The sequence below is a fragment of the Pan troglodytes genome, chromosome 13 (assembly GCF_028858775.2).
Source record: "Pan troglodytes isolate AG18354 chromosome 13, NHGRI_mPanTro3-v2.0_pri, whole genome shotgun sequence".
NCBI lineage: Eukaryota > Metazoa > Chordata > Mammalia > Primates > Hominidae > Pan > Pan troglodytes.
In genome coordinates this window covers 60169294-60183665 of record NC_072411.2, presented here as the reverse complement: position 1 = coordinate 60183665, position 14372 = coordinate 60169294, and the positions used below count along the sequence as shown (strand labels likewise).

The window sequence follows — 14372 nt, the reverse complement described above, 5'->3', positions numbered from 1 at the left end:
AATGTTAAAAGTTATTTTAGTTCAATGAATTGCTATTTAAATTGTATTTTTATTTCTACAGATAATTTCTGACCCTAGACTTCGCTTCGAGTTAGCGCTTCGAGAAGCTGGACTTCATAGAACACTTTATGCTAAAGAGATATTACCAAAAATTAGTCCTCAAAAACCTCCAAGAAAGGACATGGAGTCTACTGTATTTAAAATATAGAGCTCACCCTCAAATTCTATATGTAAAGAGCATTTTTCTTTGAAAACATGTATATGGATAATAATAATTACTACTTTCTAAAATGTTTGAAATATCAGACATAGAAATCATAGCATCTATTAAAACAACTTTGCCTTTCTTTTGTGATTCTTAGAATTTCATGCACTATATTTCCTGTATCTTTAAGTTATATTTAATAGTACTAAATTCCCCCAAATTATGGAACTTAATTATGGCACATATAGTACTTATAGTATAATTTAGTAAACTACATGTTGGAGGTTATGTTATCCTATAAAAAGAGCTCAAAATAACTTTGTGAGAATTATAAATTATGTAGCTGCTACCTGCTAATGTTCATTTCTGCTTGTTATTTCAGAATTTGACTTTTTAATTATGGAAGCTTCATTATCATTAATACTTCTATTATTTCTTGGTTATTATAAGAGGAGACTCAACCTTTCTCTAAATTTAGAAACCAATTTGGTACACCATGTTTACTGCAAACCAATCATCCAAACAATTTCATTTTGCAAATTAGCCCTTAAGAATAAATTAGAAATTAGAAATAGCATTTCAAGCATGGGAATATCTGTTTTGGTTTGGAAATATATATTTGTGTGATTGTTTAGAAGAAATATTTAAAATTTCATAATATTTGGAATGCTGTCAAAAATTCCAAATTATCTATTAAATATTTAGATGATTTTATAGAAAAGGAGCATTTAAAATAAAACTCAAACATAAATATTTGACTATTTCTAAAAAATAATTTTTCAAGCAGAATAACAAGTTAGTGTTGTTGAAAGTTGCCATTGTTACAGTTAAGATTACCCCACTCCTTTTTCTCTCTATTGCAGCTCCCTGACATTTCCCACCTACCTCCCAGGGGTTGCAGCCTCTGTGCAATTACTGGAATAATGTAAAAAAAAAAAAAGCCCAATCCAACTAGTGGAATCTTTGACTTTATGATTGTCCCCAACATCATGGAAATAAAAAATACAAGTACAGCCCCGTTAGAATAAATCTTCACAAAAGATTCTATGGGCAGTATCTTTATCTGCATTCCAAAATTCATTCTAACACCCTTTTTGTTGCCTCATCATAACATCTCATAAAAAGAGAGGAAGGAGTGTTTAACAAGAGCTAGAGAGTAGTGAGCATTAGTATTTATCCTTACGGTATCTCCCAGGGTTACAGTGTTCCTTTATGGGTCCTCAGTTTGCTTGATGTGACGCCTCAGACATAGACCCAAGAAAGCCCTGCCATGTCAGAGCATACCCTCTCTAAACAGCATGACACCAATATTCCTCAGAGTCCACAGATCCTTTCCAGCATCAACATCCACACTGATGTCCAGAGGATCACACTCAAATTCCAGCTGAATAGTATCCCCTTTACGTTTTCCCAACAGTCAGACTAGTAGCTGGTGATAGTACTGTGAGGGATAGCACCACCATTTTGAGAACAATCAACTGACATGTGGTGGTTCCTTGTAGACTCTGGGTATTAGACCTTTGTCAGATGGATAGATTGCAAAAAATTTCTCCCATTCTGTAGGTTCTCTATTCACTCAGATGATAATTTCTTTTACTGTACGAAGCTCTTTAGTTTAATTAGATCCATTTGTCAATTTTTGCTTTTGCTGCAATTGCTTGTGGCATTTTCATCATGAAATCTTTGCCTGTGCCTTTATCCTGAATGGTATTGCCTAGATTTTCTTCTAGAATTTTTATGGTTTGGGGTTTTACATTTACATCTTTAATCCATCTTGAGTCCATTTTTGTAAAAGATATAAGGAAGGAGTCCACTTTCAATTTTCTGCATATGGCTAGCCAGTTCTCCAAGGACTATTTATTGAATAAGGAATCCTTTCCCCATTTTTTTTCAGGTTTGTCAAAGATCAGATCTAACCAGCATTTTTTAAAATAAAACAAAATTGAATAAAGAAATCTGAAATCCAAATGGCTAATGAACATATGAAAAGATAGAAGTACCAATTAAAGCCCCCAATGAATTATCGATATATACCCACCAGATGGGCAACAATGTCAAGAAATCTAACAATATCATGTAGTGATAATATAGAACGATGGGAACACCTACTGGTAGTGGGAGTGTAAATTGGAAGCATTTGAACTTATCTGATAAGGTTGAAAGCATTCATACTCTGATCCAGCAATTCTACTGCTAGATAGATGCTCTTGAGAAGCTCCTGCATGTGTGTAGGAGGACATAAACTAGGATTCCCAAATGAAAACAAGCAGAATGTTCATCAACAGTAAATAAATATAAAAAATGTGGTGTATTCAAATATGAATTGCATCCAGCAATGAAAATGAATAAAAATAGCACCATGGACATATTTAGTGAAAGGAGCCAGAAACAAGAGCATGCATACTGTGTAGTATTTTATTTATCTAAGGTACAAAAACAGGACAAACTAACCTATATTATTTAGGGATATATGCATAAGTGGCAAAATAATAGAGAAAAATAGAATGATTAGAATTAAAATCAAGGTTATGATTACCTCTCAGAGATGCAGAGACAGTTGGGAGTAGGGGCTTCCAAGTTACTGAAAACGTTTTATTGCTTAACCAGGGTAGTGATTAGAGGATCTGTCTAATTATTCTTTAATGTTTACATAAGTGTTTTACTTATATACTATAATAGGTCAATGCTAAGAATTCCCAATGAAATGAAAAAAATTTAGAAAATTATGAAAACAATCTTTTAGCATATAAGTGTATTGGAAATAATCTTGTTAGCCAGTTTCTGATTTAATATCCTTAATTTACATGTATTTCTGAGACAGGAAGGCCAGTCCCTACTCAGGAGTCATATTTACCCTGACATGGGATAGGATCCCCTTTATTTTCCTCCTCCCCAACCCTTGTGCTCTGCTTCAAAAGGTTGTGGCTCTTGCCAGTCTAGTTTGCCTAGCAGGCTTGAAAAAGAAAGAAAAGAGAACATACCTAATAGGAGTAAGCACTGGGCCATGAAAGTTTATTTCAATTATCTGTGTTTCTGTATAGTGGGTCATAAGAAAAATATATTTATTAGTGGGTAATGGTCCAAAAAAAATTTAAAAACTACTACCCTCAATCCCATGGTTAATAAATGGGATATCCTGATACAGCTCCACATCTTTGAAGACGATGGGCTTGTTTCAAACTGAAAGGAAAGAATGTAATCCACCTGGTAGAAATTCCCTTACCTCCCTACCACCAAATCTGCAAATACACCCAAATGGGCATTTACTTTTGCATCCTCTAGCAGAGGGAGAAACCCTCCCTCTATCAGAGACCAATGTTTCCATGTGTGTTTTGGGTTTCATCCCATCTCAACTCTGCAAGAATTTTTCTTTTTTGTTTATTCTTTTTCTCTTCTATATCTTCAAGCTCTCTCTCAGCATACAAATATGCTAGAATAAACTCCACTTTAAAAAGAAATCTCCATTAACCCCGTATTGTCCCCTAGCTACCGGGCTGTATCTCTGCTCCTCTTCTCAAGCAAACATTTTTAAAGAGTTGCCAATAGCCATTAAATGTCTCTTTTCATCTTCCAGTTACTGTCACTCATTTGATTTAGCTTTGCCCTCAACTCCTCTGACACTGCTTTTAGCAAGGTCACCAATGAACTGTGTGCTGGCAAATCTGATGACCACATCTCAATTTTCATCTTATTGACTTCATGACAACATTTGATTCAGTTGACAACTACCCCATCCAGAGCATGCTTTTCTCTTGGCCTCTATGATACCAGCCTGCTTCACCTCTTGCTTCTCTGGTCATTCCTCAATTCCTTTTCTGACTCCTCCATCTCTATCCATCTCCAGATGTTGAAGTGCTCCAGGATTAGACCCTTTAACTCTATCTTTTTAATTGTATTATCCAAGGGGACATCCTTCAATGCTGTACTTTAGTTTTAGCTTTAAATTATGTCTTTTAAGTGTTTTTTAATCTACAGGCTTCCCCCTCCATCCATTTTCCCTGTTTGCATTTTATTTATTGAAGAAACAAAGAAATTTATATGCAGAATTCCCTATGCTGGATTTTGTTGACTTTATCTTTTTGGTGTACTAATAGTTTAATGTATTCCTCTCTCCTTTGTTCTTTGTGTTTGCCATAAATTGGTAGTTGACCCAGAGGCTTTATCAGACATAAGACTCAGGTCGTTCTCTTTTTTTCTTTTTTCCAAGGCTACTTTATTGTGGTGGTGTGTTCCCCCAGCAGGATATGCATGTTATCTGATGGAACTTCTTTTTGCAATTTTTGCTGCCACTAATTCTCAATGCCTAAGTCCATTAATTAATTACAGATTGCATGGTAGAGATATATTCAAATTCAATCACTCTTTCCTTTGTTACCTGGAAAAATTACATAAAGAAAAAATTTTCCTCTTCTGGTATTTGATAGTATAAGAGGAGTAGGCTAAGTGTTTGAGTTTTTTTTTTAACCTAACAGTTTTACAAATAATGAATTTATTCTTTGACATCCTGCAAAGGTGATCAATTTTGTTGTATCTTTATGAAGTTATGAATTTAAATGTATTTGATCATTTAATCTATTAAAGTGTTATCCTTATTGATGCTCCATTTATTCCCCCTTTGCCTAATGGAAACCTTTTCAGTTTGGCTTATGAATTCTATTAAGATAGCCTAATAGACTTGGTAACTTCCTTGCTATTCCAGTTATCTATTGCTATGCAGTAAAACTTAGTGGTTCAAACTTCATTTTTAAAAATTATTTCTCATGTTTCTATGAGTCGACTGGGCTCTACTGGGTAGTTCTCACTTGGGGCCTATATTAATTTCCTATCACTGCTGTAACAAATTACCACAAATTTAATGGTTTAAACAATGTAAATCTATCTTATAGTTTTGGAAGGTAAGAAATCAGAATTTAATCTCATTGGGCTAAAATCACAGTGTTGACAGGGCTGTATTCCTTTCTCAGGGCTCTAGGAGATAATCGGTTTCTTTGCCTTCTCCAGCTTCTAGAAGCTGCCTATAGTCCTTAGCTCATGCTGTCTTTCTTTTATCTTCAAAGCTAGCAGTGGCAGGCCTAATCCTTCTGACATCCCAGCACTCCACACTCCTCTTTTGCCTCCCTCTTCCACTGTTCAGAACTCTTGTGATCACATTAAGCCCACTCTGATAATTCAGAATAATCTCCCTATTTTAAGGTCAGGTGATTAGCGATCAGAATACCCTTTGCCATGTAACATAACATTCACAGATTATGGAGATTAGGAAATTGACATCTTTGGGAGACATTTTCTGCCTACCACGGCGTATATTATAAATTTGTAGTCAATTGCTAGTTGAGGACGTAGTCATCCAAAAGCTCAACTTGGCTGAATGACCAAGAGGACTCACTTACCTGACTGGCAGTTGATGCTGGTTGTTGGCTGGGAGCTCATTTGAGGTTGTCAATGGGACCGACCACCTACACATGACTTCTCAAGATGGCTTGGCTTTTCATAGAATGGTAGCTGGGTTCCAAGATAGAATTTTCCAAGAGCAAACATTCTAAGAGGTATAAAATGCAAGCTGCTAGACCAGTTAAGATCTACTGCTGGAACTGGGATAGGGTCTTTTCCTCCATACTCTTTTCATCAAAGCAGTCATAGAACTCTCCCAGATTAAAAAAGGCTGAGAAAAAGTCCACTTATTGATGGCAAGGTCACATTGGAAAAAAGTATGTGAAATAGGAAATATTTTTGCAGCCACTTTTTGAAATCTGTCATGTTTGTTATTGGGCATAACAAGATGTTTTAAGCTCATTTTGAATATTTCTTGCTCTGACCTGGAACTAACCTTTTCTCTGAGAAGCTTTGGTTCTTTTTATTGGAAAATCATATTTCAAAACCAAAATTTGGAGACAAAGAATACACATTGCTACTAGGTTGATCTTCTATTCTAGACCTTTTCAATGAGCATGGTTAGAAAATACACACACACACACACACACACACACACTCCCATACATATACATATACATATACATACACATATACATATACATGTACAGACATATATACAAAACAGGCCAAGTGCGGTGGCTCACACCTGTAATCCCAGCACTTTGGGAGGCCAAGGCAGGTGGATCGCTTGAGGCTAGGAGTTCAAGACCAGCATGGCCAACATGGTGAAACCCTGTCTCTACTAAAAATATGAAAATTAGTAAGGCGTGGTCGAGAGCGCCTGTAATTCCAGCTATTCAGTAGGCTGAGGCACAAGAATCACTTGAACCCAGGAGGCAGAGGGTGCAGTGAGACGAAATCGCGCCACTGCACTCCAGCCTAGGTGAGAGAACAAGAATCCGCCTCAAAAACAAACAAAAAAACCCCAACAAATCCAGACATATGCTTATATTATCTAAAGATAAAATTTTTTAATTTATTCTGTTACTTCAAATTCCATAGGATTTTCACTTGATATCTTGTATTTTACTTTTGTATTTTCTTTTTTCCTTACTGACAATTCTGGTGCCCAATTACACACGGATGTTAGAATATGACATAGTTACTCATTTGCATTATCCACACAAAAGTCTTAGAATAAAATACCAATATAATAAAAACAAAAATAATAAAATTTGGGGTTATTATGCCTTTTCTATTCTTTTTCTTTTTGTTATCTATATTGTGAGGGATTGTGTAGACATTATACACACTCTCTTTTATCCATGATTGAATCTTATTCTATAAGTAAATATATATTTACCAATACTGCCAGTTTTTAATGTCAATTTCTCTCTTGTCATTTAGGTTGTCTGAAGCCTGTTTTCCAGAAGATTATTTAGGAATTAGTCATGGAAGCAATATTTTCTGGGTCCTTGAATGTTAATAACAGGTTGATGGTCGTCTTTATAGTTGAAAATAAATTTTTCCTGGGTCTAAGATACTTTATTTACGTTTTCTTTTCTTAGCATAAAATGTCAAAGGGCTGGCTATAACATGGTTTTCTTTCCCTAAGAATCACTTGATCTTTTTGCCTAATTAGAGTTTTTTTCACTTCCTTTATAATATAGCAGTTTTACTGGACTTTGTGTTGTCATTCTGGGTTAATATACTTAGTAAATTATATTCCCTTTCACAATATAAATTCAATTTTATTTCAGGAATTTTTTTAAATTATAATTTTTAGTGTTTGTTATGTTTCCTTTTTTCCCCAGGACTGTTATTATGCTATTATGCTATGTTGGATCTTCTTTGTCTGTAGTCTTTATTTGTCACTTTGTTTTGAATTCTTTTAATCTCTTTCTTCATTTTTAAAAACTTTTTTTATTTGGAAATAACTTTATAGAATAGCCGCAAGAATAAAATTGTTGTAACTTTACCCCAGATTCTCCCATTGTTAACATTTTATTCAACTTTTAAATTGCTTTTGTGTTCTTCTTTAATTTGATTCATTTCTACAGCCTTTGTTGTCTTTCAAGACATTGACTTTTTATCGTGATAAATATACATAATATAAAATTTACTATTTTAACCATTTTTAAGCATACAATTAAGTGGCATTAAGTATTTTCACATTGTTGTGCAACAATCACCCCTATTCATCTTCAGAACTTTTTCATCATCTCAACCTGAAACTCTGAACCCATTAAACAAAAACTACACACCTCCTCCCCTCAGCCTCTGGTAACCACTATTCTAATTTTTTTCTCTATGAATTTGTCTATTCTAGGTACTTCATATAAGCAGAATCATATAATACTTGTCCTTTTATGTGTGACTTATTTCACTTACCATAATGTTTTCAAGGTTCATCCATGTTGTTGAATGTATCAGAATTTCATTCCTTTTTAAGGCTGAAAACATCCCATTGTGTGTGTGTGTATATATATATATATATATATTTTTATCTATTCCTCTGTCAAAGGACATTTGGATTGTTTTCACCTTTTGGCTATAATAACAGTGCTATAAACATTGATGTACAAATATCTGTTCAAACCACTACTTTTAATTATTTTGAGAATATACTCAAGTGAAATTGGCAAATGATATGGTAATTTTATGTTTAAGATTTTGAGGAACTGCCATGCTATTTTCCACAGTGGCTTTGCCATTTTACATTCCCATTAGCAATGCACAAGAGTTCCAATTTATCTATATCCTTGCTGGCACTTGTTATTTTCTGTTTTGTTTGTTTGTTTGTTTTTTATCATAGCCATTTCAATGGTGTGAATTGGTATCTCATTGTGATTTTGATTTGCATTTTCCTAATGATTAGTGTTGGTGAGAATTTTTTAGGTGCTTTTTGGTCATTTGTATATCTTCTTTGGAGGAATGTCTATTCAAGCCCTTTGCCCATTTTTGAATTGGATTGGTTTGTTGTTGTTGTGTTGTAGGGGAGCTCTGCATATTCCAGAAATTCATGCCTTATCAGATATATATCATTTCCAAATATTTTCTCCTATTCTGTAGGTTGCCTTTTTATCCTGTTGATAGTATCCTCTGATGTACAAAAGTTTTTAATATCAGTGTCCAATTTATTTTTTCTTTTATTGCTGTGTTTTTACTGTCATATCCAAAGATTCATTGCCAAACCCAATGTCATGAAGCTTTTCCTCCATGTTTTCTTATAAGAGTTTTATAGTTTTAGTACCTACATTTAGAGCTTTCATCCACTTTATTTTTTGTATACAGTAAGAATCCAATTTCATCCTTTTGCATGTGGATATTGTTTTCTCAGCACTGTTTAAAAGACTGTCCTTTTAATTGAATGGTCTTGTCACCCTTGTTGAAAATCAGTTGACCATATATGCGAGGGCTTGTTTCTGAGCTCTCCATCCTATTCCATTGGTATGTCTGTCTTTAGACTAGTACCACACTAACCTAAAGACATTAGTCTGATCACTGTAACTTTGTAGTACGTTTTGAAATCAGGAAGTCCTTCAACTTTGATCTTTTTCACTATTGTTTTGTTCTTATTTTTTCAAGTTTTTTTGGCTAGTCAGGGTTTGTTGAATTCCATACAAATTTTAGAATTTAAAAAATATTTCTGCAAAACAACACCATTGGGATTTTAATGGGGAGTGCATTAAATCTTTAAATGGCTTTGGGTAATATAGACATCTTAAAAATATTAAGTCTTCCAATCTATGAACATAGGATATCTTTCCATTTATTTATGTCTCCTTTATTTCTTTCAGCAATATTTTGTATTTTTCATTGTACAGGTCTTCTATCTCTTTGGTTGAGTTAATTCATAAGTATTTTATTCCATTTGATGTTATTGTAAATGGAGTTGTTTTCCTTTCTGAATTGCTCATTGTTAGTGTACAGAAACACAACTGACTTTTGTGTGTTGACTTTGTATCTTGCAACTTTGCTAAATTTGCTTATTGGTTCTAACAGTTTGTGTAAGTGTGTAATCTTTAAGGTTTTCTACATAGAAGATCATGTCATTTGCAAATGATCATTTTACTTCTTTCTTTCCAATTTGGATGCTTTTATTTCTTTCTGTTGCCTAATTGCTCTGAAAAACTGTCACGATGTTATCAGGGGGTTTTTCATATATGGATGGCTTTTATCATGTTGGGAAATTTCCTTTAATTCCTGATTTGTCAAATGTTCTTTTTAAATCACAAAGCAGTGTTGAATTTTGTCAAATGCCTTTTCTGCATCAATTGAGATGATTGTGTGACTTTATTTCCTTTGTTCTATTAATCTGGAGTATTACACTGATAGATTTTTGTATGTTGAATCATCCTTGAATTCCAGGAATAAGTATCTTTTGTTCATGGCATATAATCATTTTAATATGCTGCTGAATTCAGTTTGCTAGTATTCTACTGAAGATGAAACTGACATTTTTGAAGAACACAGTGTCATTTTAAACAAAATAGAATGTTTTTCATTTGCTCTTTGCTTTTATTTTTAAATTTTTATATTTCTTACTTCCTATTTTTAAGGTATTATCTGTTGCGCTTTTATTCATTTGTTCTTCTAGTTTACTCTTCATTTCTAAAATATTTTTCTTTTATTTATAATATTTCCAGAGATATATTACCTAATTTTTGAGTGTTCCTAATTCTGATTAATTTCATTTCATGTATCATTTTCATAGTTGTTTAGCTTTTTATTTTATTTTTTAGGTTATAATTTTAATCTCTTTTGTGGTAATGTTTTTCTAATGTGCATTAATTATTTTAGGGATGTTACTTGGCTTCTTGATCTGTTGTCTGATGTTAATTTTAAGATCTGATACTTCGTTTCCTCATTTACACTTGAAATTAGTTTTCTTAATTTTTAGAAGTAGTTGTTGTTCAAGATAGTTTCTCTAACCTCATGGCTCTAGAGCTCTCTGTTTTGTTATATTTGTGCAATGTTCAAAAAATTTGGAAGCTTATTCTCTGGAAATATGTTTTCCCTTACTTTTATCTGGACCTTCCCTTTCCTTTAATGCTTTTGTCTCTGTGCTGCTCAAATGGGCGTCTCCTTGCTACAGTTTCTCCTCATTTGGACTCTTTGCCCTCAAAGTAAGTTTTGATGAGTTAGTTTGGGAGTTCATGGAGCCCAGACTTCTCTGGTCCCTTCAGACTTTAATGCAAACTCCTTTAACTTACCCATTATTAGAGGGTGTGAAACTCCTCTCAGCTTCAGATAAAATTTCCAGTGAGTACTTTTTGGATATTTTAGGGTTCTCAAGTTCATCTGATGCCCCTTGTTTTTCTCTGGTTCGTCCTGCAAAGGTACTGATAAAATGCAGTTCTTACTGGTGTCAGTGGTTACTCCTCATCCACTCATATTTTATTTTACAGTCTATGGAAATATACTGTCACCTATTTTTTCCTTGTTTTCTTGAGATGGAGTCTTGCTCTGTTGCCAGGCTGGAGTGCAGTGGTGTGATCTCAGCTCACTGCAACCTCTGCCTCCTGGGTTCAAGCAATTCCCCTGCCTTAGCCTCTCAAGTAGCTGGGATTACAGGTGTGTGCCACCAAGCTGGGCTGATTTTTTGTATTTTAATAGAGATGAGCATTCACCACATTGGCCAGGATGGTCTTGATCTCCTGACCTCGTGATATGCCCGCTTCAGCCTCCCAAAGTGCCGGGATTACAGGCATGAGCCACCACACCCAACCACTGTCACCTATTTTTAAGGATGATCTCCATGGGTATTTGGCTTTGTTATCCTATTTGCTCTGTTTCTTTTTATAGGCTGATTTAAGGAGATTCAAAATATTATGCCACTTATGCTGTCATCTTCCTAGAATTCACCAAAAATGAACTCTTGATTCTGACTGCCTTTCCTGTACTAAACATGCTCCTTCCTCAAACCCACTTCATCTCAGTCATGCCCACACCATCTACCACATTATGCAAACCTGAAATCTGGGAGTCATTCATGATGCTCCATTTTCTCTCATTTGTAACATTTAATCTATCAAACTTCTTGACTTCCTGTCTCCTACACTGGAACCATACTGCTGTTGGAGGACATTTGCTGATGGAATATATTTGCCATTCTCACATTTGGGCAATGTCCCGCATTATGCCTCTGTCTTCCAGAGTAGAAGCTAGAGATTCAATTTCCCCAATATCTTGTGATATATTCTCTGCCTATCAGATGTAACCATCTGAGACTGCAGTTCATAAGACAGCTGTGTGATAAGGCAAGAATCCACTTTCTGACGAGTGGCAGTGGAAGATTTCAGCTTCAAGGAACAATAGTTGCATAATTTATAGTATCTGGTTCTTAGTTCTCAGGGTAACTGATGTGAGCGAAGGTGCAGGGGACACAGCAGCAGTGGGTCTTCAGTGGGGCCATTTCCTCATGAGAGTTGAGCATCTTCTCCAGTTGGATAGCCTCAAACAATAACTTTCTGGCCTTTCCAGAAATTCTAAGAACTACCTAACACCCATAAAATATTGCTTTCCTACTTAAATTAGCTTCAGTAGGTTTCAGTATTTGCTACTATGGATGCAATGACACACCACTGCTCTTTTTTCATTTCCTCTGATGCACCAACCACAGCCTCATGCCCTCTGTAGATAATCCCTCCATCTCTGCAACTGTCCCAACTACCATTTCCACTCTTTTCTGAAAATAGGAAGAAGAGAACATTTCAGTTTCTTTTTAACCTCACTTTAATTGCTGAGTACCGTTTTTCACAGCAAAGATTTCTGCACTACAGAAAGACTAACTATAAAATGACCTTCTTTCCCTCCAAAGAGCTCAGCCCACTTTCCCACACCCAAATTCCTATGATTTATATGGTCCTAGTAATTGTAAAAATCATAGAAAGCGTGGGGCTTTCTACATTTGATGTGTATTTAGTTATTTTTTATGGAGGCTGTACTTCCATAGGTTTTATTTTGCCCTCATTAAAACAGCTTCATCATCTCTTAAAATCTGGCATAGCTATATTTTACCTCTGTGTTCTGTGTTCAGGACTCAAAGATAAAATATGAAGCCATTTTGAAGGTAAACGACATGGGGAAGAAAATAGAAACTTGTTAAGACCAATACTTTGCCGGGAGAAGTCAGGAGGAAAGTCTAAGTTATAAAATTTTTAAAGACTTCAAACAAATCCTAGAAATGATGAAGTCTGACCTAGGAAGAGAAAACAATCTGGGAATTCTACTGTTTCTGATATTTGATCAATTTCTTTGGAAAAATGATTGAATGGCTGCTGATACACTTGAAGATGAACACTTGATATATTACTGCTGAATACTGGAGAGGTCCTGAGAGGAAAGTCTCAGGAACTTAGACACTGAACATTTAGGAACAGTAGATATTTGAAACTCAATACAGGACTGAATTATGACAATAGAATCCACAAGCTGCCCGACTACTTAAGGAATCAACTGTACCCCTCAGTCCTTAGGAAAAAATATGACATCAAATCTGTTATTACCATATTTTTATAATCTCCAGAAAGAATTTCCACCCTCAACAGTAATTCTTGTACTAACAAATGCCTGTGTTCTTTTTCTTTCCTGCCTTTCATAGTATAGGGGTCGAGGTTTTTTTCACTGCTTAACTTGATTCAGATTTGTATTTAAATACGTGTTTTAAATGTCACTGGTGGCCTCACTAATTTCATCAAATTTTTTTTCTCAAATGATTTATTTTGCTTGTGGGTAAGTGAATTTGGGGAGTGAGTAGCTGCCTTATTTGTCTTCTATTTTGCACATTTTCCCAGACACGTCAATATTACTTAGCACCACATATGCTTAAAACTCCTAATATTTATAAACAGTTTCAAAAACAATTTGCTTACATTTCTTTAGACATTTTATAAATATGGTATTCATCTGAAATGTTTATCTTCACAGTATATTAAAAAAATGATGCAACAAATGCCCTGTTACTATTGAAATATACACTCATTTACTTTGGGAAGATTATTAAAAATAATATTTTTAAACCTACTAAAATAAAATCAAACTTTACTTGGTAGTGAAAATAAATGCCTTGCTAAAGGAAATCCAGCACAGCACAACATGAACTTCTGTCTACATGGATTGGGACCCTGGTATCTAGAAGAAAAGGTCCAGATAATGTGAAGAGAATATTTTGTTATCCACTGATATTATTATATCAATATAATGTAGTTACTTAAAACTGGCTTGAGAGATCAGTGGAAGCCTCAGAGTTTAATGTTTCTAGACAATTTCCTTTTTTTCCTCTTTCTGAGTCCAAATCTGTAACAGGTTAATTCAATTCAACGAACCTCCAACATGGAGAAATGGAAAAACCTCCTCATCTCTGCACAGGTGTAGATAAAGGAAATTGCATAATCTGTGGTGCAGGCACAGAGAAAAACTTGTAGAATATGATGGATTGAAAACATTGGGACCAAGAACCCAGACACTATGCATGGATGACTGTTCTAAGTGAACCACTAGCATGGAGTTCTGCCAATCACCTGCCATGCCTACGCCTGTGACTTGTTGAGTGGCTTTACAAGAAGCAGCAATTGCTTTGAGGTGATGATGGTCTCTTCCAATAGGGAAGATAACAAATTTCTGGGATCCCTTTGGTTCAGACCTAGCAGATGTTTCACCCCGCAGGCTGCTGACCAGTTGTCACCCCCTTGGTCTGTTCAATGATCAAACAGACCCCCTTGGTTTATTTCCATATTCTTTCTGAAAGAACAACATTCAGCTGTTTCCTGGTCTATGCTGTTCTTGTCCC

General features: G+C 34.9%; 1 protein-coding gene across 13 annotated transcripts in view; it reads left to right on the top strand.

Annotated features, from left to right (window-relative positions):
- The window catches only part of CCDC148 (coiled-coil domain containing 148), a 320462-nt gene that overhangs the window by 292462 nt on the left and 13628 nt on the right, over positions 1 to 14372 (top strand). For 11 of the 13 annotated variants that reach the window (XM_016949853.3, XM_054679053.2, XM_063791237.1 and 8 more), the window contains one exon: positions 62 to 960. The exons of 1 other annotated variant lie outside the window; for it this stretch is intronic. In XM_016949853.3, coding sequence (XP_016805342.2) covers positions 62 to 208 — 147 coding nt within the window. In that variant the 3' untranslated portion in view covers positions 209 to 960. Of the gene's footprint in view, positions 1 to 61; positions 961 to 14372 lie in introns of those variants that run through there. One more of the 13 variants, XM_054679058.2, reaches the window with a different exon arrangement.